Source organism: Bison bison, unplaced genomic scaffold (assembly GCF_000754665.1).
Source record: "Bison bison bison isolate TAMUID 2011002044 unplaced genomic scaffold, Bison_UMD1.0 scf7180017864322, whole genome shotgun sequence".
Classification (NCBI taxonomy): domain Eukaryota; kingdom Metazoa; phylum Chordata; class Mammalia; order Artiodactyla; family Bovidae; genus Bison; species Bison bison.
This window is the reverse complement of record NW_011494894.1, coordinates 5,688,454-5,711,965: the sequence shown is the minus strand read 5'-3', so window position 1 is coordinate 5,711,965 and position 23,512 is coordinate 5,688,454. Positions and strand designations below refer to the sequence as shown.

The following is a 23,512-nucleotide window of genomic DNA, read 5'->3' as shown; positions in this document are numbered from 1 at the left end:
AGTTAGGAATAGTGTTTAATTCACTTTGCTTGACCTATAAATTCTTGACAGAATGTTCTGGCATGTTTACAAGACAAGTCCCTAAGGTCATTTTTCCTGTGTGAAATGCACATTGGTTTGTGACATTAGCTCCTTCAAGTACCTGGTATATCCAAATAATATGCTGCCTAAGGCATGAGTATCAGGAACAACTTTGTTTTCCTTATGGCAAGAGCTTTCCGGAATTACTGCTTTCTGAACGCCAGGGATCAGCTCTGTGGTAGTATCACATTAGAGCTCTGGTTCTCTGAAGTGTGGTTCTTGGAGCTGAGTGTTAGCACCATCTGGGAACTTGCAAGAAATGCACTCTAAGACTCTAGCCCAGACTTTCTGAGTTATATGTACTACATTGTATTCCATTTTCCCTTTACTTGAGATGCACATTGCAAGTATTTAGAAACATTAAGAGAGCTGTAAAACTCTTTTTCTTGTACCTAGAAAGGATTTTGGAAAAAGTATTGGAGGTAGGGCACTTCAATTCACTACTGCCATGCCACTTTGACAAAATTAGCTATGGAAATGAATCAGAACTGCTGCAGTTATTGTTTATTGATTTGATCAAATTTCTGCTTATTTTGACCCATCTGAGATTTGGTCAGAGTTAATTTCAGACTCATAATAGGATGATTTAGAAAATCAGTGGCAGTTCTGTAGAAATTTCATGAACAGTACAGAATTGCAGAACTAGAAGCAATCTCCAGCCTTTAGCTTTGTTCCAGAAAGGATTAGGAGTTGGGATTGTTTAGTTTGGCAAAGAAATAGGACCACCTGTAAGGGACATAAAATATCTGTACTCTTGGAGGAAACAGGGATAACAACTTCTTGTTTTGTTTTAATTTAGGCAAACAGCTTATAGATTTTTTTTTTTTAAGCCCAGTGTAAAGAAAGAACTTTCTAGCAATTAAGAGATATCAGAATAGGTATTAGGCTTTCTCTCAGTTGTAAATGTCTCATCAGCGAGAGGTGGAAGCTAAGGTGAGAGAAGTCATTGGAGATGCTACAGAACAGTAGGCAAAGGTGTTAAGCAGTGTCTAATATTCTGCTGTTCTGCTTCTAATCCACTGAGGAAAGGACTCAAAAGTCCTATCATCATAGTCTGGTATTAGCCAAACACACATGATGCTGTGTTTGGTCGATACTAGAAAAACATTTGATACTTTCCTCAGCATCAATGACAACTTGATGCAGGAAGCAAAATCTGTAGGTGATAATCCATCATCAGAATGCTGCCTCACACAAATAAAGAAACTACATGCCACCAGGATGAAAGAGGGCATAGGGCTCACCTCTTAACTAGGAGAGGGGGGGAAAAGAGAAGGAAGAAAGAAGAAGAGACGCCGAAATAGATGGTAAGTCTAGTTACTAAAAGCGTTTTTTTCCACATGTAGAGTAAGTAATCAAGAACAGGAATAGGGACCTACCCTTTTTATTTCACTTTTAAGTTTATAGGAAAACATTTTACATCTCTCTATTTTGGATCTCTTAGAGTCTTCCGAAAATCATTTTCTGAGTAGTTGTAAAGAACTGGCAAGAACATAACACTGATTTTAAGCACTCTAAATGTAGGAAATAGGTCTAGAGTAACAGAGTCAAAAGTCAGGTTTCAATCAGCCTCACTGCACGTTTTCAGGAAGTGAGGCCTCTCCAAAATATAGTGTATTTAGTATACTTTGCTGCCACTGTTAGCTCATCCTATCCCTTCAGTTCTGACTCACTTCTTTTCCCTTTGTGCCCTGCATCAGGGGATCCAGGCATGGGGGAGGAGGGGTAGTGTGCAAAGGTAGCTAGGAGTCCTTCCCAATACCCTGGAGGTGGCTCAGAGCAATCTTAGAAACCAAAGACGTAACAGCAGTCTGCATGCTGCTTAGTTGCTCAGTTGTGTCTGACTCTTTGTGGCCATTTGGACAGACTCCTCTGTCCATGGGATTTTTCAGGCAAGAATACTGGAGTGGATTGCCATTTCCTCCTCCAGGGGATCTTCCCAACCCAGGGATCGAACCTGCATCTTCTGAGTCTTCTGCCTTTAGGCAGAATGTTTACCCACTGAGCCACTGGGGGCTTCCCAATAACCGTGTAACTTTCATAATAAAAATAACTGCTGTTTTCTGACGCAGTACTGGATACTGGGTATTCTTTGTGAACTTATGCAGATGACCTCTCAGTAGATTTAAATAGGTTTTCAGGGGATTTGAACTCTTGACACCATGTGTAATGGGTTGGTGCTCTAACTGATGACTCAGCGATCCCACAGTTAATAGGCCTCCTGTCAGCTTTTGAGATTCAGCTAAGCTTAATGTTAGATACAGTTGTGAGTAGTTGGGGCAAATATCAGGCATTTGCGCCCTCCTTTCTCACTTCTGGTTTAGAGTAGTTAACTAGTATTCATCTGTTAATGGCTAGGTGATCGATTCTCCTTAAGAGTCGAAGCTGCCAACTTCCTGTTCCTGTCCAGTGTCTGTTCCTGTCCTCTTAGAACCCACTAGTCTTGCTGTCCTTTAACTCCCAAACCAAATAAAACAAAAATATGTGATCTACTCTACAGTGTTCTTATTGGCAGCAGGTCTTCCTTGGAAACCATTATTCATGATTTCAGTAATATCCCCGAGATCATCTCCATGATAACTATCTAACAATTGCATTACTAAGTTGTTTATCCTGCCACGTTGTTTGGTTCATTGGAAGGACTGATGCTGAAGCTGAAACTCCAATACTTTGGCTGGCCACCTGATGTGAAGAACAGACTCATTGGAAAAGACCCTGATGCTGGGAAAGATTGAAGGTGGGAGGAGAAGGGGATGACAGAGGATGAGATGGCTGGATGGCATCACTGACTCAATATGAGTTTGAGTAAACTCCAGGAGTTGGTGATGGACAGGGAGGCCTGGCATGCTGCAGTCCATGGGGTTGCAAAGAGTCGGACACAACTGAGCGACTGAACTGAAGAAACCATTTCTCTAGGCATTTTTACTCTCAAATATCAAATAATATATTCCCAATCCCAGTGTTCTCCTTTTGTAGTGCGATTTTTTCTTTTATCTTGCTGTCTTGTAGTCACGTAACTTTTCTTTATCCTCTAGGGAAAAGTTAACCATTGGATGCCGCCAACTGACTGAGATGGAATATACCATGCAGCAGTGCAATGCCTCTGTCTATATGGAGGCCAGAAACAGGGGATGGTGTGAAGACATGCTCGACGATAGGACCTAAGTGCCGATTTGTAACTTAGAAGGAACTGAATTTGTCTTCAGGAACAACAGAGTACTTTTCAACCTTTTGTGCCAAACCTGAGAAACTTGCAAGAAATGTCATAGGTATAAAAAGATGATTGCCTAATACTGACAATCTCATTGAGCTTCTATTGCATCCATTGTGGAATAAATCGTGGACTCAACTCTTCAGAAGTTGACCTTACCTCCCTACCTCTACTCCTAATACTGAGCCAACGTGACTAATGAAAGGAGAGCCGTCTTTTTGGACATCTTAGGGCAAGAGCCACTGTGGCATCTGAGGAAGGCCAGGGACACAGCATTAGCATCTCCCTCAACCCCAAATATGGGCCGGTGACCAGATACTTTCAAACCTCAAGAAAGAATTAGGACATGACCATGCTCATCATATTCCACAAGAGAAATCTTACCCTGGGCTGTTTTCTGATCAGACTGTCTTCCATGTAGACCAGGTGAAGTAATCACATCCCTTTAACTTCCTCCAAGGTAAGGGAAGTAGAATTTTTACTTCAGCTCCACCTTGCTACAGTAGCCTCTTCTCTTCCCTGGGCTTCAGGGAAGAAGCTCTTCAGGAAGCTTCCAACGGGAAGAACAGGGAGACCCCTCTACTCAGTTTTCAGATGTGAAGCAGCGTGGATTTATGGGATCAGGTGGCAGTGGCTGATGTTTGCCCCTAGCTAAACCAAGTGTTTAATTGACTTATTTCGTTATACCGGAAGTTGGAAATCCTTGTTTACCAAAGTATAGTATGCTGTTGTTAATACATTTGAGAAAATCTGATTTAGTATTCTATTATAAATGTTAATTTATTTTTTAAAGCAATAAATTATTTTTAGTGATTTTGCTTTTCATGTTCCAAATTTTGTTTCTGAACTATGTACAGGTATGACTATAAAAGTGACCCTCTGATAGAAGAGAATTAGGTGGAGTGCTCACTACCAGGAAGAAGGATCTGATGAGCTTTGTTTGCATAGAAAGCCACACCTCCTCCCAGGAGCTCAAAGTGCCCTCAGGGAAATGAGCCCTTGTAGAAGGAGAAGCTTCCAAAGTACCTCTGCTGTCTGCCTTTTTCCTTTTCCTTCCTCAGGAGCCAAGAAAGCATCCCCTCCCTTAACAAAAGAGCTTTCATCAGATTTTTCTTCCTCAACTACTTCTAGTTATTACTGGTTTTTACTCTGTTTGGGGTTTGTTGTTTTTTTTGTTTCTTTTTTTTTTGGCGGTGCCTCGCAGTTTGCAGGATCTTAGTTCCCCAACCAGGATTAAACCCAGGGTCATGGCAGGGAAAGCACCCAGAGCGAACCGTGGACTCCGTGGGACTCCCTGCTCTGCTTCATTACCTCCCTTTTTCCCTTTTATCTTTTTAATATGTTATACTTCTTAGGAAATTTTTCACTCTGGTCATGACTTATTTCACCCTATACATGTGGATTTTAATTTTATCCTAGTCTTTGTGTCTTTCACTTTCTGCATTGTCAGTTTTCAACCTTTTTATTTAAATATTTATTATAAGGTATAAGTGTTTTCTTCTTTCTAGTCTTATTTTTCTCTTTGGCTACATTCTTTAAAGAATTTTTAGTGTTTGTTTCTTTGAAATGTCAGATCTTTCTTTTTTGTTGCCTTTTCCTGATTTTAAACTTTCTGCTTTTTTTCCCTACTAGTCCATTGCAGGAGTTGAGGGCTTCCTTTCCTCCTGTTCCCTACTCTTTTTTTTTCCTTAGTCTCCTCTCTGGATTGGAGTAATTTAGTTGACGTAATGATCATTTAAGCACTCCCTTGCACAGAACATAAATTTGTTTTGATAGGAGATTATCAGATCTTTAGAACTTCAGGTTTTAAAATCTCCATTCAGTATGGATAGCTATTGTGTTTGAGGGGACTGATGAAGAAAATCCCATGAGGGGAAGAGCTCTTTGCATAATGCCTTGCCTTAGTGAGGAGCTGTGATAACTTTCTGATACGCAATACCCAAGGATAGAGTTCATGGAACCATTTTACACCAGCCTTTCCTAGCTTACTTCCACAAGATCGTCTTATTTCCTTCTAGGAAGGACCTGGTTTGAATCCTCTGGTTTGCAGCTGCCATAGCTCTTCCAGCATTCTGAGCCAAAGAAAAGTTGGCTCAAGAACGTTTGTGTCCTACTGGGTCTTCTTGTTAGGACCTACAGTGGGCAATTGGAACTGGTGGAACCTCTCAGGTGGGTTCATTTCACTTTCCTATCATTGTCTTTGCCTGTCATCAAAGACAGGGGACACAAGACCAACCTGAAACTTTATTTCCTTGATCTTTTGGCCATCATCTTGAAAATAGAAGTCCTTTCACCCTTCCAAAGTTGACCCACGATTATTTAGTGTCTTGGTCTCCCTTAGACCTCCCTGGTGGCTCAGATGGTAAAGCATCTGCCTACAGTGCGGGAGACCCAGGTTCGATCCCTGGGTTGGGAAGATCCTCTGGAGAAGGAAATGGCACCCCACTCCAGTACTCTTGCCTGGAAAACCCCATGGACGGAGGAGCCTGGTAGGCTACAGTCCATGAAGTCACAAAGAATTGAAGACAACTGAGTGACTTCACTTTCTTACAGTTCATATTCCTGATGTGACATCTCCTCAAGTTCACCTACCTTTTGGAGCCTTTTAGCTCCTACTGACTCATCCCATGAGCTGGAATGAATTTTACCTTTTTTTCTAAGAGGGAATGTATCTCACTATTAATGAACTGCATCTTCCACCGAGGGATGCTGCCACCCGTACTCCTTTTCTGACTCAGATCGGATCAGATCGGACTGACAGCCCATTCTCCATCCAGTTGCTGGATCCTTAGGCTATTTGGCCAAAAAAAAAAAAAAAAACCCACTCCAGGGAAAACAAGCAGCTGCATGAGCGTGAGCAGAATCTATAGCTGTGAACCAAGAAAGGAAGGTGGTAAGACATTCAGATCTCAGGTACCACCAAGGCTCAGTATTCCTAACTGCGATCTAAACTGAGTCTCCTAGCCTGTGCAACTCGATGGTAGATGAATGGTTGTAGGCAAAACTACATTAATTTGAGACATAACCCTTGCATGGCCAGAGAGAATGAATGGTTCCCTGATGTGATTTCTAGTCAGGTAAAATAATACTAACATGTCCTAGCCTTTTTTAAAAAGCCTTTTCTTTTAAAGGTTTGGTTAAGCTAGAAAGACAGACCCTTTCCAAGTGTACAATTTTTAGTTCTGTCAGACACCATCACACAGCAGCTCACATATGAGTTTCAATCGCTCCTTAAAATTCCCTGGTGCCTTTTTGTAGCCAACTCCCATCCCCACCTCAGGAAGCCACTGATGTCTCCTGTCCATGTAGTTCTTTTCCAGAATGCTCTGTAAATAGAGGCTTTTCACTTAGCATGAGGCTTCTGACGATCCACTCGTGTTTTATCTTGTTTTTATTCCTTAGTATTTCATTGTATGGATGTACCCTTCTATCCATTCAACTGGAAGGATATTTGAGTTTTCAGATTTTGGTGATTATGAATAAAGCTATTATATTCATACACAGGTTTCTCTAAGAACATGTTTTCATTTCACTTGGATAAATACTTAGGAATAGGGCTACTGTCTTAGAATATTTAACTATTAAGAAACTGTCAAACTTCCTAAAGTGTATCATTTTGCTTTTTATTTTCCTAATGATCAATGATAGTAAGCACATTTTCATGTTATTATTAGATTCCATTTATCAGTGTCTTTTTCCAAACCTTTTGCAGGATGTTTCAGTTTGTCTGTTAAATTTTTCTGATTCATTAAAATTTGGTATTCTGTGTTCATCTTTTTCTAAGCTAAAATTATATTAGTCCCATTATTCTCTCTGAGCAAATGTTTTGCCATCTATTCAGACATATGCCCTTTTTAGATTCTTGTATTCCTACAAGATATCAACCCTAGACATACCCAGCTTAATAACTGAACTTTGCTTCTCAACCTTATTTGAACCCGCAATAGAGTACTGAGCTTCTAACAGAAGCCTATTTTGTTAGCTATTGTGCTAGTAAAAGAAGCCATGAGCACGTCCCTCTCTGTATATACTATACTTACTGTTCAGTTTATCGTTGTTAGTCTTTGACTCTTGAGAAACTTCTGGTCTTTTATGAAGAAAACTGGTACTTCACAGTTATTTAACCTTCAGATGATTTATTCAGTGGGTCTCCTGCTAACAGGCCCAAATTTGTGGCCTGGCCTTACTAAGTATATGAGATTCATATATTGATATTTCCTTGTTTTCTCAGTGAGAGACTCTTCAAATTTTTTGAAACAAAGCAAGATACAAAAAATACTAATACTATGGAGACTCTTTTCTGTGACTCACAGTCTTCTAACTGTAACTGTGGAGATGCAGTAATGTCCTATATGTCTCCTTTGCCTACTCTCTCAAAATTTTACAGGGTTTTTACAGATTATAGGGTATACTTGTCATTCAGTCACTAAGTCGTGTCTGACTGATTGTGACCCCATGGACTGCAGCATGCCAGGCCTCCCTGTCCCTCACTAGCAAGGATTCTTGTACTAATCATATTTCCAAATTATCCTCCCTAAAATATGATTATGTAAGGAATTCTACATGTTGAAAATGGTAAAATATGTAAGACTATACTTAGAGGCCAAATATCAAAGCCCTATCCTTGAAAATCACAATAAAAGAAAATTCATACTTGAGTATAATCAATTGTTTTGTTAATTCAAACAGGTATTTTATAGTTTTTGCTACTGTTTTAAGAATCGGGTATGTTTCATGCATTATTACGACTGAGAATGGTTATTAACCAATATTTTCAAACTACTCTGAAACCCACATTGGCAAAAAACAAAAACAAATTCTTTAACTTATACTTAAGCTATGCCATTTTCTCCTTCTCTTAAAAAAAAAACAAAAAACAAAAAAAAACCTTTTAAGTGCAGATAAACAGGAACAACTGTTCAATGAGCACTTTTTTTTCCCCTTTATGGAAACTTCTTATATTCAAAATATACTTAAAGAACATAATTTTAGCTACCAGTGGCATCAATGGTAATATGATAAAACTTTGACCAAAATATTCCCACATATTATTTGCATTAAGCATGTTACCTAGGAATTGAGAAGTGATTTCAAGGATATCATAGTGACTCCCTCCAGTAAAATTTTATTTCCTTGTGCTAAATAAATAAAACATACACAGAACCTTATTAAAAAGTCCGATTCAAATCTGCCAACCTAGTTTCAGTCTGGAATGAAACTAGTGATAGTCAGGAACTACAGAGCCACCAGGCAAACTGATTTCCTTTCTTGGTGGTTCTTTGTGGAACAGAGGAGTGAACTAAGGTGTCAAAGCACCAGTGGAACACTTGGGGAAAAAACTAATTTTCTTCTTAACCCAACTTAAGACACTGGATAGTCATATGGTCCCAGGTGGCTCATGAGATTCCCATGTGCCTCATGAGATTCCCATGTGCCTCTTTGCCTTCTCAGAGAAAAGCAAAAAATAAACAAAAAAACCCCCCAAACAACCGTCCTTATTTCAGATGTAAGATACCAGGTAAGTATTTTCCCACAAATAACTTAAGCTCATTGTTACTGGGAAAAAAATTTTAAAAATCACCCCCCAAAACTTTTAGTAATGAAAAAGAATACAAACAACTTTTGGAGAATAATCCCATGGTGCAAGGATTTCCTGCAAAGTACCTTTAATATGTTTGCATCAACAGCAAGCATTAGGATGTTCTAATTTTGGCACCGTAAGTTACATGTGTAGCATTACACAATACCAAGTCACCACTCCAACCAGTATTTATCTGAATGAATAGACAAACTGAACAAAGACAGAGTTCTGATAAGGCTGCATTCATAAACCCAGTACAGTTTAAGGTAATTTTTTTCCCACAATCAAGGACTGCTATTTTAGGATTGTTTTGTTAATGATAAAAAATAGGAATTATTTAGAAGATAAAATACTTCACTGTTCTTTACTGTTATATATAATATTGAGTGTTTTGCTATATAAAATACACCCCCAAGAAGTCAAAGTATTTAAAAACAGTGTATCAAATAAAAATCACAGCCATGTTACTGTTCAGCAACCCCATTCAAATAAACATTGGTATTGCATTCTCGAAAAAAAAAAAACCTGTAGCTAAGGCAAAAGTTCTGAAGTTTGTATTCTGTGAGTATAAAACACCTCACTGCATACTTTTAAGACTGCCACTCTGCTTCAGTAATTTGAACCTGCGACATGTTAACTTCAACAGGTAAAGAAAGTACTCTGCTAAGAATACAAAAAGTTATAAAAAGGCAATCATAAAAGATTAAACCTTGGTAGGCATGTAAGCTTCCTTTTAATAAAAACAAAAATAGTCACTGTCATCTAGTTAAATAAGTCTCTTTGTTGTAGAGTGTTCCAGTTACTGAAAAAGGGCCCTTGAAAAAACCCAACTGCCTATATCTTACCCTACCCCTCTTGCCCCATAATACACATTTGAGGAGAAAGAGTCATTTAATGTGCAAACTGGCAAAACAAATGTGGAGGAGAGGGGACTTCTTGAAATGACGTTCCCAATCAATTCTTGGTTTATTCTTTTACAATATCAACTTCCAAAAAGTAACCAAAGTAGTCCTAAAAATACACAAAACAGACCTTCATCTTTGCATTCCTTTCCCAATAAACACAAAAAGTATGTACAGCATGTTTAATAATATGCAATATGCAAAAGCTTTGTGTTGCTGTTAGCAACATCTATACCCACCCACCCTCCTTATTCACAAAGTGTACCTCTACTAAACACAATTACATCACTAAGCCTGTTAGTTTGAAAGGGTCTTCAATTTGTTAAAACTGGAAAATCTTGGTATAGGGGCTCCACTCATTTGACTCAAGGTTATAGACTTCCACCGTATTCAGAAATTCATTGCCATCAAACCCTCCCACTGCAAAAATTGTGTTCCCTACAGTTGTAATCCCAGCATTGCTCCGTGGTGAAGTCATGTTTCCCATCATCTTCCACTCATTTCTAGTTGGATCATACATCTCCACACAACTGATGGCATGAGAACCATCAAAGCCACCACCTACAAACAGTTTTCCTAAGAGAGAAGAGACAAGGTTAATCTGGAGAGGCTAAGAAAGAAACCCTTAAATCTGTCTTTTGCTAAAATCAGTGGTTCTTGGTAGAAAAGCCCGTTCATCCTAACTAAATGTGGCAAGCATTCCCTAGAAGCTGGGAATACAATGGAATAAAATTGATAAAAGCCCATTTGCACATGTAAGTCAGGCAATTTAAAGGAAGTGTAATTCTCACAACAGTTCTATGAGGTGGTTTCTATTACTGTCATATCACAGATGAAGAAATGAAGAACCCAGAAGTTAGACAACTTGCCTAGAGTGCACTGGAAAGTTTTCTATTAATCCAGTGCACAAGAATGAAGATTACAGGAAAGAAGGCTTAAATAACTGAACATTTTCTAGACCTTTCCAACTATATAAAATGGTTTTGCTACAGAAATTTATTCTTGGAAACAGGCAATGAAATGAACTATTTTCAAATACACATAGGCAGTTAAATTGTTAAATTATTTTCAAATAAAATGTTAGCATTAAATATTCTCTGTAGCTTAGGAAAAAACTTTTTTGGGGATTCTCAAAATCCTTATTTTCTCATCTGATTGTCACTTAGCCTACCTGTGTCCATGTACTTATGAAAGAATTGACAAGGCTCCCAAGGCCCAAGGCTGCAGGCCAGTGGGCTACTTACTGGTGTGCCTCCACACTTAGGCTCTTACCAGTAGAGCCACAAGCTTTGTTCCAAAATAAATATGTAAATCAATAAAATGGAAGCGAAAAGAAAGCTGTCTATATAAAATGATTTGGAAAGACTTGTTTTGCTTTCAATTCGGCATGGAGTAAACTAGATGATTTGTATTTCCTTTGTTTTACAAATTCTTGCTCTAAAGAAACAAACTCAAACTCCAAGATAATGCATCAGGAGTATGATTTATGGAAGAAGGTGAATATATTTATGCTATATACCCAGTACCGAGTCTCTGATTATTAGAAACTTCCAAAAGACAAACCACCAACCTTCACTGTGTCAGAAACGATGGCTGCTTCTGAACTCTTAATTACAACAGTGCATAGTTATTACTGACATTCTCTTGGAATTTTAAAACAAACTCTTGCCACTACCCATTCCTCAACTTTCCAAATCCCAACACTCACCGTCAAGAACAGCCACTCCAGCTCCTCGCCTAGCCACGTTCATGGATGCAATTAAAGTCCAGGTGTTGTTTTCAGGGTTGTAACGCTCTACTGTGTTCAGACAATTCCAAGACTCTGCGCCTCCAATTATGTACAAATAACCACCAAGCTCACAGACTGCAGACTGGTGTCTACCTGTAAGATCAAGTCAAACCAAAACTATTACTGTATCTCCCCAAAACTGTAAGTGTGTACTGCACATACCGCTGACTCAAGAGGTCTTAAAAAAAAAATACTTAAAAAAAGAAAATCAACTTACGAATGTTAAGAGGTGCACAGCTCGTCCATGACTTTGTTATAGGATCAAATACATCACAATTTTTCAGTCCTTTTTGACCATATGGATCTGATCCACCAACGATGTATAATTTCCCATTCAGAGCACACACTCCTACGTGAGTATAAAATAAGGTTAAAAATGGATAACTTAATCATCATGCTTAAGTACAGTTTAAGTATTTGATTATCTCAGCAGGAAAGTATTACCTGCATTACAGCGGTTAGTTCTCAATTCTGGAACAGGAGTCCAGTCATCCACGTTTGGATCGTACATCTCTCCGCAACTCAGGTCATCTGAGTGACCATTCGATCCACCGACCACGTAGAGCTGGCCCTGAGCCAAAGCGAGAGATGAGCACTTCTGCCATTGTGAAGTTAGCGGAAATGCTAAGTGTGGGCTGCTGCTTCCTGCAAAATAGTATACTTACCATGAGTACGGCCATTTGAAATCGTGCTCTTGGTGTCCTCATGGGAGCAAGAAAGGACCAATGATCTGTGTGTGGATCATAGCATTCAACTGTTCGAAGACACTCCTCTCGGTTATAGCCACCTGGTATAAGAACCACAAACAGTTATGTTTAAAATATTAAACTGGCCCAGGGTTTCTGGTCTAGAATGTTTCAAGTAATCTGTACAAAATGAGGTAAAGAATTTTCATCCACAAACTTAATAAGGCCCCATTTTAACTAAGTGCTTGTTAGAGCTGAATGACAAAATTATCAGTATAGGTAAACTGCTTTATCTTGGCTTGAAAATTAGGACACAACTACTTATAGTTTTTAAGGAATTAGAGACAGACATTAACTTGAAGATGAGGCGCTACAACAGTAGTGACTCTGCCATCTTAGAATGTGGTAAAGTGGGATGCCACAGAAGGCATATTAAACCTTGTCTTCCAAAATTTGCATGTCATTAGCAAGTGTAAACATTTGCTTAAGAGACTTAGCCAGTTAAAGCTTTTGGCTAAGTCACTCATCCTTCTGTTCTTACCTGCAGCTATGAGTTTGCCATTCATCTCTGCTGTCCCCAGACCAGATCGTGCATACTGCATAGGAGACATGGGCTTCTCTATGAGCTCATCTGGGTGCATCTCAAAACTTAAACTTTTAATGAGTTTTGGAGTACTTGTTGGTGAGCTCTGTGGGCTGTTTCGCCCATGAAGGAAAATGACACAGAAAATACCGTCCAGTACAGCCAGGCACAAGTAAGTGTTATCTGTAAGCACAAGAGTTCTGTGTTTTTAAAGATGCAATTTTTATTACTTTCGGTTGCTGTGGTGATCCTGCATTGGACTCCAGACTCCAGACAGGGATGACCTGTTACTCTTTTCCAAATTTAGTTGCTTCTGAATTTTTTCCTCGATCAACTTGATATGGTTCTAACTTAAAACTCCTTCTTAAAAAGAAATAAACCAAAGGCAATCTGACAAGTGTAATACACTTACTTGAAGTCTTCTCCGAAGCAACGATTTTCCACTCATGCTTAGGGCTTTGTACTGTAGCATTTGGAGAAGACAGACATCCAATGGAACTGCTACTTATCTGCTTATGGCCATTCTCACGTGGTGGCTTTTTCTGCAAAATCAAAAGGCAGCTACAGAAACCTAGCCAAAGACCATACCTGGTGTACCTTTGCTCCTGAGCTAGTCCACAACACTGAAAAAACACTTCGCACCCTTCACTTACGCATGACATTTACAGCACACCTAGACTGAACGCAAACCAACACTTTCTGGCTGACACGTGTCACTGGCCTTGCTCCACCTCCACTTGGTAAGGAAACGACTGCACCTACCCTGATCAAGGAAAAGCTCGAGTTCAACAACGAAAAACACTGCAGATCAAGTAGAAAAGTACTCAAGGGAAGAACAAAAGGAACCTCCTCCCTCATAATCCACATAAATAAGTATAGAACCTCCCGAAATATGTTATAAATCTAAAATAGCAAGAATTAACTAAAAGAATACATTTAACTATCTCCATGAAACTGCTAAACTTAACTAAATCATATGTACTGGTATCATCCTTCATACAATGTTAGCAAAAAGTGAGCAGACATATCCATCCAATCTCTGAAAGTTATTTTATAGGAAAAAAGTGGCAACTACAAGAAACATTTACAACTGTATTTCTTTAGGATTGCCCTAAAGATATTATAGAGTGTTTTTTTAGACAAGTAAAAGTATGAGTCGTTCAGTTGTGTCCGACTCTTTGTGACCCCATGGACTGTAGCCCGCCAGGCTCCTCTGTCCATGGAATTTTCCAGCAAGAATACTGGAGTGGGTTGCCATTCCCTTCTCCAGGGGATCTTCCGACCCAGGATTTGAACCCAGGTCTCCCACATTACAGGCAGATTCTTTACCATCTGAGCTACCAGGGAAGCCGAGACAAGTTAAAACAACATCAAAACACAAAAGTAAAAAATGGTACTCAGATATTAATAAAGTAGTAACACTAACAGAATCAAACACTCATAAAGGAATACACAGGAACATAGAAGAGGGAGAAACGGGCAAAGCTGCAAATTTCCAAATGACTGTGATTACACTGTGCCCTCGTGTACGAATTCCCTTTGATGGTTTTCTTCCAATTTCTTGAGCCCTAAATACGTCTAAGGAATATGATCACAAGGCATCGGAAGAATCAAGACTACCCTGGCAGGAAGTGTCTGCTGAATGAACAGGTACCACCTTCAATACCTGGCCAAGTTTGCTCCTCTATTTTGGTCCCCAGGGCCAAAGCCACATGGGTAGGTAGGATCTCTAAAGGAAATTTCTCTTTAGAGTAGAAGAAGAAGGACATGTGACAATAGAGAAAAAGATTCTGGTAGCTACTTGAAGCTGGGAAAAAACTATCAAGTTTGGTGTGGGCAATTCAGCAAATGTGGTTGCAGTATAAGAGGCTATTTTGAGAGAAGACAGAGAATGTATCATGGTAATGGTTTTTATCAAATTCCATTTACACATTATGTACCCAGGTATTATTGGGTACTTTATTCACATCATCTTTTTTAATTCAGGAAGGGCAATACACTTATCCATCTGATAGACAAAAATACTGAAAATCAGAAGATATACAATGCCTAAGGCAATAAAACAATAAAAATAAAAATTAGGAATTCTGAGTATAAAGCCACTCTTTTATACTATGATAGTCTTGTTTGTATCCTCTGCTAATAGCAGTTACAAGGTACATAAAACCCTATCCCAATCTGTGGGAAAAAGGAAGCCAAAGTAACACAAGATGATGATGGCTTTTACTGCAGTTAAGAAAACTGTTCTAATGTACGGCTTTGAGAGAAAAATCAATGAGAAAGAAAAAAGCATGGTAACAAGGATGACTACTTAAGTGTTATTAACTACAAGCCTTATACAGAAATGCTGGTCAACTCCAGACATTTTCAAACCTAATTCTTTGCTTTACCTTCAAACTTTCCCATATCAACTCTTCCCATCAGCACACCCATTGGCCTACACTTTGCCTCTGAACTCCCCTCCCCAGGGGGGTGGTCCCTGGTGGCTTTTTCAGCCACCATCACTTCTCAAGCTAATCTTAACCTTCGTAACTTTTGGGAAATTACAACCACTAAAGGTTACAGAGTGGCTGCCTTAAAACCAGTGTAGATGAGAAACCCCTGACCTTTTTACATCCCCTCTGAGTATGATTTAACATAGTCAACAATTCAGTCTTTCAGACTTTTTTCTCCTATGTTAGCTAGCTTGAACACCACTCTGAGGCTAATGGCTACTTCTCGACCTCACTTCCTATTTCTAAAGCCTAGTGTCTCCTCTTCCTTCTTACTTTATTATCTCTATTCATGGCACGTCCTTTGAATGAGTCACACTTGTCAGGATCCTGCTCACCCTCAAATTCTTCCTTTTCCTTGATTTTCCCAAACAGTTACTAAGGACCTTTGCAACTAGAAACATCTAGTCTACCCTTTTCCCTTCTCCTCAAATCAAGGCTCATCATCTTTTTTTTTTTTTAACCTGAACTACTACTACTGCTTGTAATAGTCTACAGAGTGGTCTCACAAGCTTTCCTCTATCCTCTGCACCTGGTCATAAAAAATAGAAGGATTTGATGCTTTTAGTAAGTAAAAGACAAACAACCACACCCTCCCCCTCACCAAAATCAGTTGGAATTCCACAACCCAGAGAATGCCACCTACCAGTTCACTGTCTAAAATACGACTAATGGACTTACAGATGTCGGCAGTATGGAAACAACCATAATTTGACCAGTCCCCCTGCTGCTGGACCGTTGCCCAGTTTTTCACTATTATTAAAGTTGTGAAATGTGTTTGTTCAGTTCACTCTACTCCCTTGTCTAAAATTCTTTGAAAGCCCCCCACTACTTGTAGAATAAAGTATGAAGCCCCAATCAGACTATATTTACCGACTTTTCCAGTTGTGAGACCTGCAACTCCAAGAGAATCTCCTTGTCCAGGTATCCTTTGCTACCTGACACGCCTCTATCTGCAAACTCTTCTATATCCTTAGACTGCTCAAATGTTGCCTCCACTGTGAAATTTCCCTGGTTTTTCCTCTCTTGTTCCACCCTCCCTGAATGTCTTTTGTAGGTAATGCTTATTAGTCTGTTCTGATTTACCTCCTCCTGTAAGGTCCTGGAAGCAGAAACTGTTTCTTACACGTTGGGGGGCCCTCTTAGGTAACATCATGGCCTTCTACTTAGTAGGCATTCAACCACTGCCTGATCAAAGAGTACTTTTAAAAAAAAAAAGTCAACCTATGATGTTTGGAGACAAGGGGAAAGATAGCCTCAACGTTCAGAATGCACAAATTTACACCCAAAAACTTCTGTGAAAATAAAAATGTCCAGCCACTACTGACACAGAACACCTAATAACATCACCATATAGGTTGTTTTCTGAGTCTACCATTTACCTTTTAATTACTCAAGGGAAACATCCATTAATTTGGGTCAACTCAGCCTACTTTATAGTTCACCCCTCACAAATACAATGCTAAGCTAAAGGCCAAACAAAAACAATACATACTCTATAACCATTTACATAAATTTCAAGCATGGGCAAACTAAGGTAATGTTTCAGAAGGTCAGATAATGGCTCCCCCTGGGGTAGTGTAGGGCAAGTGACTGGGAAGCAGGCAAGAGGAAGGCTTACAGAATGCTTGAAATCTTCTCTTCTTCATCCAATAAGTTTTTAAACCAAGGGGTTTACCATGTGACACTTATGATCTGTACACTTTTCTCTGTTATTTGCCCATAAACGAAAAAAGTTTGTACCTGGATTTATAAAACTTAGGTTTAACAGTCATTCCTCTGACAACTATTTTTTATGGTCCAACCAAAAAACCAAAGAATTTCTATGTTGCTTCATCTTATTGGCCCTTTTTCTTACTATTTGAAAATCCTATTTGATCGAGACACACACACAAAATTTAAATGGGATTTCCTAGTTTGCTGTGCTAATTTCTTTTTATGTGGCAAAAGTGGTAGTAATGCTAAGAAAGATAGGCTGGTTTTTCTCCCGCAAATGTTTCTGTCCAGTTATACCAATGACGTTCTTTCACTTTCCTTTATTAAAGGAAAATTTCAGTAGACTATAAAATGCTCTAATCAAACTTTAACCTGAGGTTACCTCAGATGTGCATTGTGTACCTGCACAAACTGAATGTGGTCATCATCACTGCCAAACACCTCAGCCTGTCCATCTAGTAGGTTCCCATCAAGCAGCTTGTGATCAGCTGAGTAGTACAAGGTTTGAACCTGCAAAACAGCAACAGAACACCCATGTGGCTACTGTCTCCATGGCTACTCCACTAGTATGCAGATCACACCACGCCTCACGGCAACCTCCAGTGTGCTTCTTGGATTCTTGACATCTTACTCTGGCAGGATCCCCAAAGTAAAGAAAACATGTCATGGTGGTAAAAATAAAAATAAAAAAAAGCAAAAAATAAGATACAGAATCTTCTAATACTGGCTGAAGAATCCTTGGCTTGGTTGGCTTGAAAGAAATCTTCATTTTTTTTCATAGCTTCCATGATACAGCATTAAGAAAAAAAAAGGGACCAGTACAATATATATACTCTTAAAGAATGTACATATTTACAATAAAGTACTAAATATGGTTTACACCTTCGAAGATAAGTGGCCTAATATGTATAAACATATTTCTGTCCTGCAGGCAATGTCAAAAAAAGAGATAAGAAAAAAAACACAAACGCAAGAGTTCAAACAACCTCCACAGCTGCCTCCCTTAACGATGCAAACACATGGTTAATGCATCTGATTTTCAAGTGGGAAACCAGATAGAATTTAAAGATCACCTCTTCGCCTTTTTAGAGTATAATGATAACCGCGTTTCTAAAGGCCTAACCGGTTTGGTAATAAGCCTTTCGTGTATCTGAAAGGCTTAAGTGGAGGGATAAACTCAAGGTCAACTCCACTGTTTCACCTGCATGTTTAATTCCCATCATTTCTCCGTCGATTTTTCCTTGTGTATTTTTTAAAAAGTAGCCCAAGTTAAGTGAGTGACTCTATGTATGAACAACACCATTGAAAGACACAAAGCTTTAAAGATAAGAATCCTGTAAAGGAGTAAACACCATTAAATCATCATCGTTCTCTGCCCACAGCGGATTTTTCTTAGGAGAACTGGGGCAGGACTGCTGCTTCTTTACGTGTCAATACACTTGAGGATTCTTCTTGTTTCTTCAGTCTTGGGTATCCTAGTTTTGTTAATAAACCTATGGGGAGATAAATCAATGGGGAGGAACAACCATTAGAAGCTTTTACCTACTTGTCAAATTTAAAGCAAAAACCTGTGAAGAAAAATTAAGAATCTACAGAAAATTTCAGTACCACCTCCCATGTCTAAAGCAAATTACATGCTACTTTAAAGAAAGTTAACAGCACATAATAAGCAAAGAAATAAAAAAAAGAAAAGCAGAAGACCAAACTGAACAGTTCATTCAGCTCACCTGGACACCCCCCCTGTTTCTCAGCTTAGGGGTACCTATAGCAAAATTTAAATTCTTTAGGGTCATTGTTATAAAATAAAAGTGACAGGGAATCCTTCATGTTATAGCAAAAGTATTTTTAGTAACTGTTGAGTCCCATTTACTTTAAAACTAACCTCCTCCATCAGCTCTTCCAGACTGTCTCCATTCTCCCAGATGCTACGCTGCACCCAGTTGATTACCTTTGTGTACAGTTTGCCATTACTGGGCAAGCAAACAGTATCTTCAAGCATTACCTCCAGCTAGAGTGGGGAAAAACAGACACAGATCAGTGTCGAGGCTCTTAATTCTCTACTTCATAACAAAGTGGTCACAGATGCCCATTACACTCCATACATTTATTCTAATTTATAAGAATTATAAACCAGTAGCCAAAGAAAGAAAAGTAAACAAACAGGTAGGAAGAAACCTTTACACGGCTAAAAATAACATCACTTCAATGGACTGTCATTTTCATAATCGTTACTCACTTGCTTGAAACATGAACAAAGATTACATTCTTGGAACTAAATAGTTATATCTCTTTATAGATTTACCTTCACATCTTTAATCTTTATATATTTTACCTTTAGCCGTGGAAGTTTAAGAAACTCTTCCTCTTCTGAAATTTGTAACAAATGTTCCTGAATGTAAGCATCAACCTTATTCAACAAACGTGAGTCTCCCATACAACTTGCAAAATTTCGGTAAGAGATGCAGCTGGTAACATCCATTCTAGATAGTAAATAATCACCACAAACCTTGGGGAAAAAAATACAAAGTGTCAACATTTACACACACTTTATTTAACAAATATTTAATATTCCTTGTAAGTACTATGAGACAATATAAAAATTAATCAACAAAACTCACTGCCTTAATAGAACAAGTTAAACTGTAGGAAGAATGAAGTGAAGTGAAAGTCAATCAGTCATGTCTGACTCGTAGTGACCCCATGGACTGTAGCCTGCCAAGATCCTCTGTCCATGCAATCCTTCAAACCAGAAAACCAGTGTAGGTAGCTGTTCCCTTCTCCAGGGGATCTTCCCAACCCAGGGATCGAACCCAGGTCTCCCACATTGCAGGTGTATTTTTTACTGTCTGAGCTACCATGGATACATGTATATAAACAATAACATCAAAGAAGAACATACAAATACATAAGTTGTTTAAAATGCAACAAATTGAAATGCTATGAAAATGTACATGAAATGTTCAGAGAAGTATCTCCCACTAGAATGACAGACAAGGCTTCATAAAGGAAATTATCTGAACTGGCCTCTAGAGGGGAAATGATGTTGAATGCAGATAGGTACTAGGCAAGATGCTGCAACAGTTTAGTTTGGCTAGAACAAAAGATAAGAAAATCAGGAAATATTTTGGAGGAATAGCAATTAAATCAGGGAGAACCTGGAATGCTAACCTGAAGGACATGTGCTATAAGCACAGAAGGGTTTTTAAGCAGAATGACATGAGAGGAGGGGAACAGGAAAACTTCTTCCTAAGGGGCCAGATGGTAAGCAGCTTAGGCTTGTGGGCCTTACTTTCTCACAACTATTCCACTCTGTCACTGCAGGCAGAAAGTAGCCATAGACCACCTGCAGTGGAGAGCTCTGTTACAATAAAACTTTAAAAAACTAGGCAGCTGGCTTAAGGCTTGCAGTTTACTGACCCCTACACTACAGGATTAAAAGCTTTTTTCTTCTATAAATTATTAATGCCACTTCTCAGTGGCATTAAATTCTAGAAAAAAAACTTCTAAAGAAGAACTGAGAAATGTAGAAGAATCAAGAATTAAGGGTATGAATTATATGACTGAGAACTATCAAGACTGTTTTAATTCATGTTATCAGAGACTGACATGGATACCCCACCAGAGAAGGCTACTGAAAGAGCAAGACTGTAGCTTGAATTATCTAAGAGGAAGTGTGACCGTTACTATAGCTAAACAGTTAAAATTATATACATACTCACATCTCTAGGGAGGAAAAGGGGTCATTTTCAAGTTCTTGAGACCAACAGATGTCTTATGACAAATTATACAAACTAATTATATAAAGTAAGACCCCCTAGTAACATTACTCCTTGTATATTACTTCTGTTACTCTACCTGCTTTACACGGTCCATCTTCAGCTTTTTTGCTGCAGAATAAACATCTTTGACTAATTCCTTATCAGCTTTCAACCTATTGGAAAAAAAAGGTTCTATATCATTTATCATACCATGGCCTTAAAACACAGATTCTTAAATAAATTTAGAGGGACTTGGAATTTCATTTCCTAGTTATATGATGTACTTCAGAGAACTTACTGAGCAGTGTAGGCATAATTCAACAAGACTTCAACAGCTTCCGGATTGAGATCATCAAACTTAACATGAGAAACTCGGTGAGGATCACTGTCACTATTAAAGATTTCAAATAAATAGGGACTGCAGCAGGCCAGGACTGCTCTGTGTGCTAACATCTCATGGCCACAGACCTGCAACATCAGGCATTAAAATTAGAAGCACTGTGGACTATGTATTTCTCTAACTAATTACTACATCGTATCCTTCATCTTATGTTTCTAGGTAAATCATTGTCTTTTAAATTTATTTCATTAAATGCCTCTTATGAGAAAGAAAATAAGTCAATCCAGGAACATACGGTTTTCAGTAATGAAAGATCAGTTCTGTAAGTTTCCAATTAAGTTTTAAATACCTGAAGTCGAACATCACAGAACTGCCCACTTTTCCTCAGGGCATTCAATTTGGCAACAGAAGATTCAATGAAATTTTCATCTTCGAACATTAAATATCCATTGGGAATCATTTTTCCTTTTAAATTTAGCTAAAGGGCAGAAATAAAGCCAAGTTATTTTTACTTATAAATGGTGATTTTTATAACATTTTGAAAAGTAATACAGTATCTTTAATTTTCAAATTCCATCCTATCAACAATACATAAAAATTTATCACACAAGAACGTTGCTAAAACAACGCTGGCACTGAATGTCCAAGCCTTTGTACCCCTATACTTTGGTCCTAAGTCTTTTTAGGAATTCGTACAGTAGTGGTATGATATCCTAGCAATTTTGGCCAGGTTTCTATTAGTACACACACTGTGAAGGGGAAGAAAATGGAAACCAAGCCCTCCCCAAATCCATACAACAAGCAACTGAAAAGTCTGGAAGGATGTGAAGTGGTCATTACATACAGATTCCTTGGACTGGGGCTACAGTCACTCCTTTACTCACAAATGAGAAAAACTGATATAAGACTAACTTAAATTCTGTTCCCTTTGCTCTACTCAATATTCTATGATAACCCATAGGAGAAAAGAATCTAAAAAAGAAAATATATGTGTATGTATAACTGAATCACTTTGCTGTACACCTGAAACTAACAACATTGTAAACTGACTATATGCCAATAAAATTAAAATAGTTTAAAAAATTCTGTTCCCTTTCCATGTTTCATTTATTCTAAACTACTTGTCTCATAACAATACATGTTAGAAATGTATGTTCTTTAAAAAATTTTTTTCATTTCACTTTTTCCTGTGAACAAATGGATTAATGGCTACACAAAATACATCATCAAAAAGTGGTAAAAGAAGGGTTCAGTTTGAAGTAAGTGATTTATTTAAATTCAAAACAGTTTACAGAAAAGAAAACAATAGAAAAAAAGTTTTTTTTCTACAAATACTATTGACTTCTCCGCCTTTTAAAAAAATTATGAAAGGATGCTGGTGTACTTGGCACAGTCTTTAGGAAAAAAAAATGTGTGCACTGACCACTGAATATTCACTTACCTGCTATACTGGTGAGAACTGTTATTTCTGGGATGCTTTAAATAATCCACGGACAAAGGAAACTCAGCACTTCGGCGAAGTATGAAGACAGGTGGTTGAAGTGAAGGCAGAGGAGTCTTAAGCTCTAATGGTGATTCCAAAACTATCAGGCTTGAAAATGATGTAATCAAGTCCTTTAAAGCTATAGACACGAATTTCTTCTGTGATAATCATGCATCATAATCTGTAATAATGAAAATTTTTGGATATTCAGAATGATCAAAGAATGTAATTGATCTAGGCAGATCATGCTAAGTCCTGATCTTAAAGACATTTCAAGGTAAATGGCACAATACAGAATATAATACAAATGTAACTATACATAAATATTTTCATTTAACTTGCAACCACTCGGGATTGAAAAAAAAACCAAAACTCTCCCCAGAGGGCAGGAGCTAGTAACTTATCAGTTAAGTGAGATATACAAGAACAAATGTAAATATTGGTTAATTCTAATATTTGTTACTGTGAGATTCTAATTAATACACAAACACGTGATCCGTCTGCTTTCACCAGCCAGCAGTAACCTTCATTGTTTCCAGACGTGTACACAATGTTCCACTCAAACCAGATACTCTGTTTCCCAAACATGCTCTGCGTACTTCCTCATCTCTGTACCTTTGTTCAAGTTTTATTTTCTTGGAATACCCTTAACACAGCCTCTGCAGATGACATCTTACCTTCATAGAGCCCCCACCAGATCCCCCCAGCTGAGAACATAGTTTCTCTCCATCCTCCACATACTGCACCCTCTCTGAAAGTATGTTTGTGTGATCTTCCAGCTGGTCTATTCTGGGCTGTGTACCTGCTTATCTTCCATGATTCAAGGTCCCTTGAAAGCAGAGCCTCTGTCTTGTTTATCTTTGTATCCTTCCCACCACCTCCCGACGCGC

General features: G+C 38.4%; 2 protein-coding genes across 6 annotated transcripts in view; one reads left to right on the top strand and one right to left on the bottom strand.

The window, feature by feature from the left end:
• SWT1 (SWT1 RNA endoribonuclease homolog (S. cerevisiae)) overlaps positions 1-4,105 on the top strand; it is a 108,284-nt gene extending 104,179 nt beyond the window's left edge. For all 4 annotated transcript variants that reach the window (XM_010853081.1, XM_010853080.1, XM_010853079.1 and 1 more), the window contains one exon: positions 3,117-4,105. In XM_010853081.1, the coding sequence (XP_010851383.1) occupies positions 3,117-3,246 (130 nt within the window). In that variant the 3' untranslated portion in view covers positions 3,247-4,105. The remainder of the gene's footprint in view (positions 1-3,116) is intronic.
• Positions 4,106-8,912: 4,807 nt separating this feature from the next.
• The window catches only part of IVNS1ABP (influenza virus NS1A binding protein), a 21,741-nt gene continuing 7,141 nt past the window's right edge, over positions 8,913-23,512 (bottom strand). For both annotated transcript variants that reach the window (XM_010853077.1, XM_010853076.1), the window contains exons 2-15: positions 22,581-22,803; positions 21,489-21,617; positions 21,098-21,267; positions 20,897-20,972; positions 19,374-19,547; positions 18,924-19,049; positions 17,444-17,551; positions 13,246-13,375; positions 12,792-13,016; positions 12,230-12,351; positions 12,009-12,135; positions 11,782-11,913; positions 11,484-11,657; positions 8,913-10,351 (exon numbers count right to left, since the gene is read on the bottom strand). In XM_010853077.1, the coding sequence (XP_010851379.1) occupies positions 10,098-10,351; positions 11,484-11,657; positions 11,782-11,913; positions 12,009-12,135; positions 12,230-12,351; positions 12,792-13,016; positions 13,246-13,375; positions 17,444-17,551; positions 18,924-19,049; positions 19,374-19,547; positions 20,897-20,972; positions 21,098-21,267; positions 21,489-21,599 (1,929 nt within the window). In that variant the 5' untranslated portion in view covers positions 21,600-21,617; positions 22,581-22,803 and the 3' untranslated portion in view covers positions 8,913-10,097. The remainder of the gene's footprint in view (positions 10,352-11,483; positions 11,658-11,781; positions 11,914-12,008; positions 12,136-12,229; positions 12,352-12,791; positions 13,017-13,245; positions 13,376-17,443; positions 17,552-18,923; positions 19,050-19,373; positions 19,548-20,896; positions 20,973-21,097; positions 21,268-21,488; positions 21,618-22,580; positions 22,804-23,512) is intronic.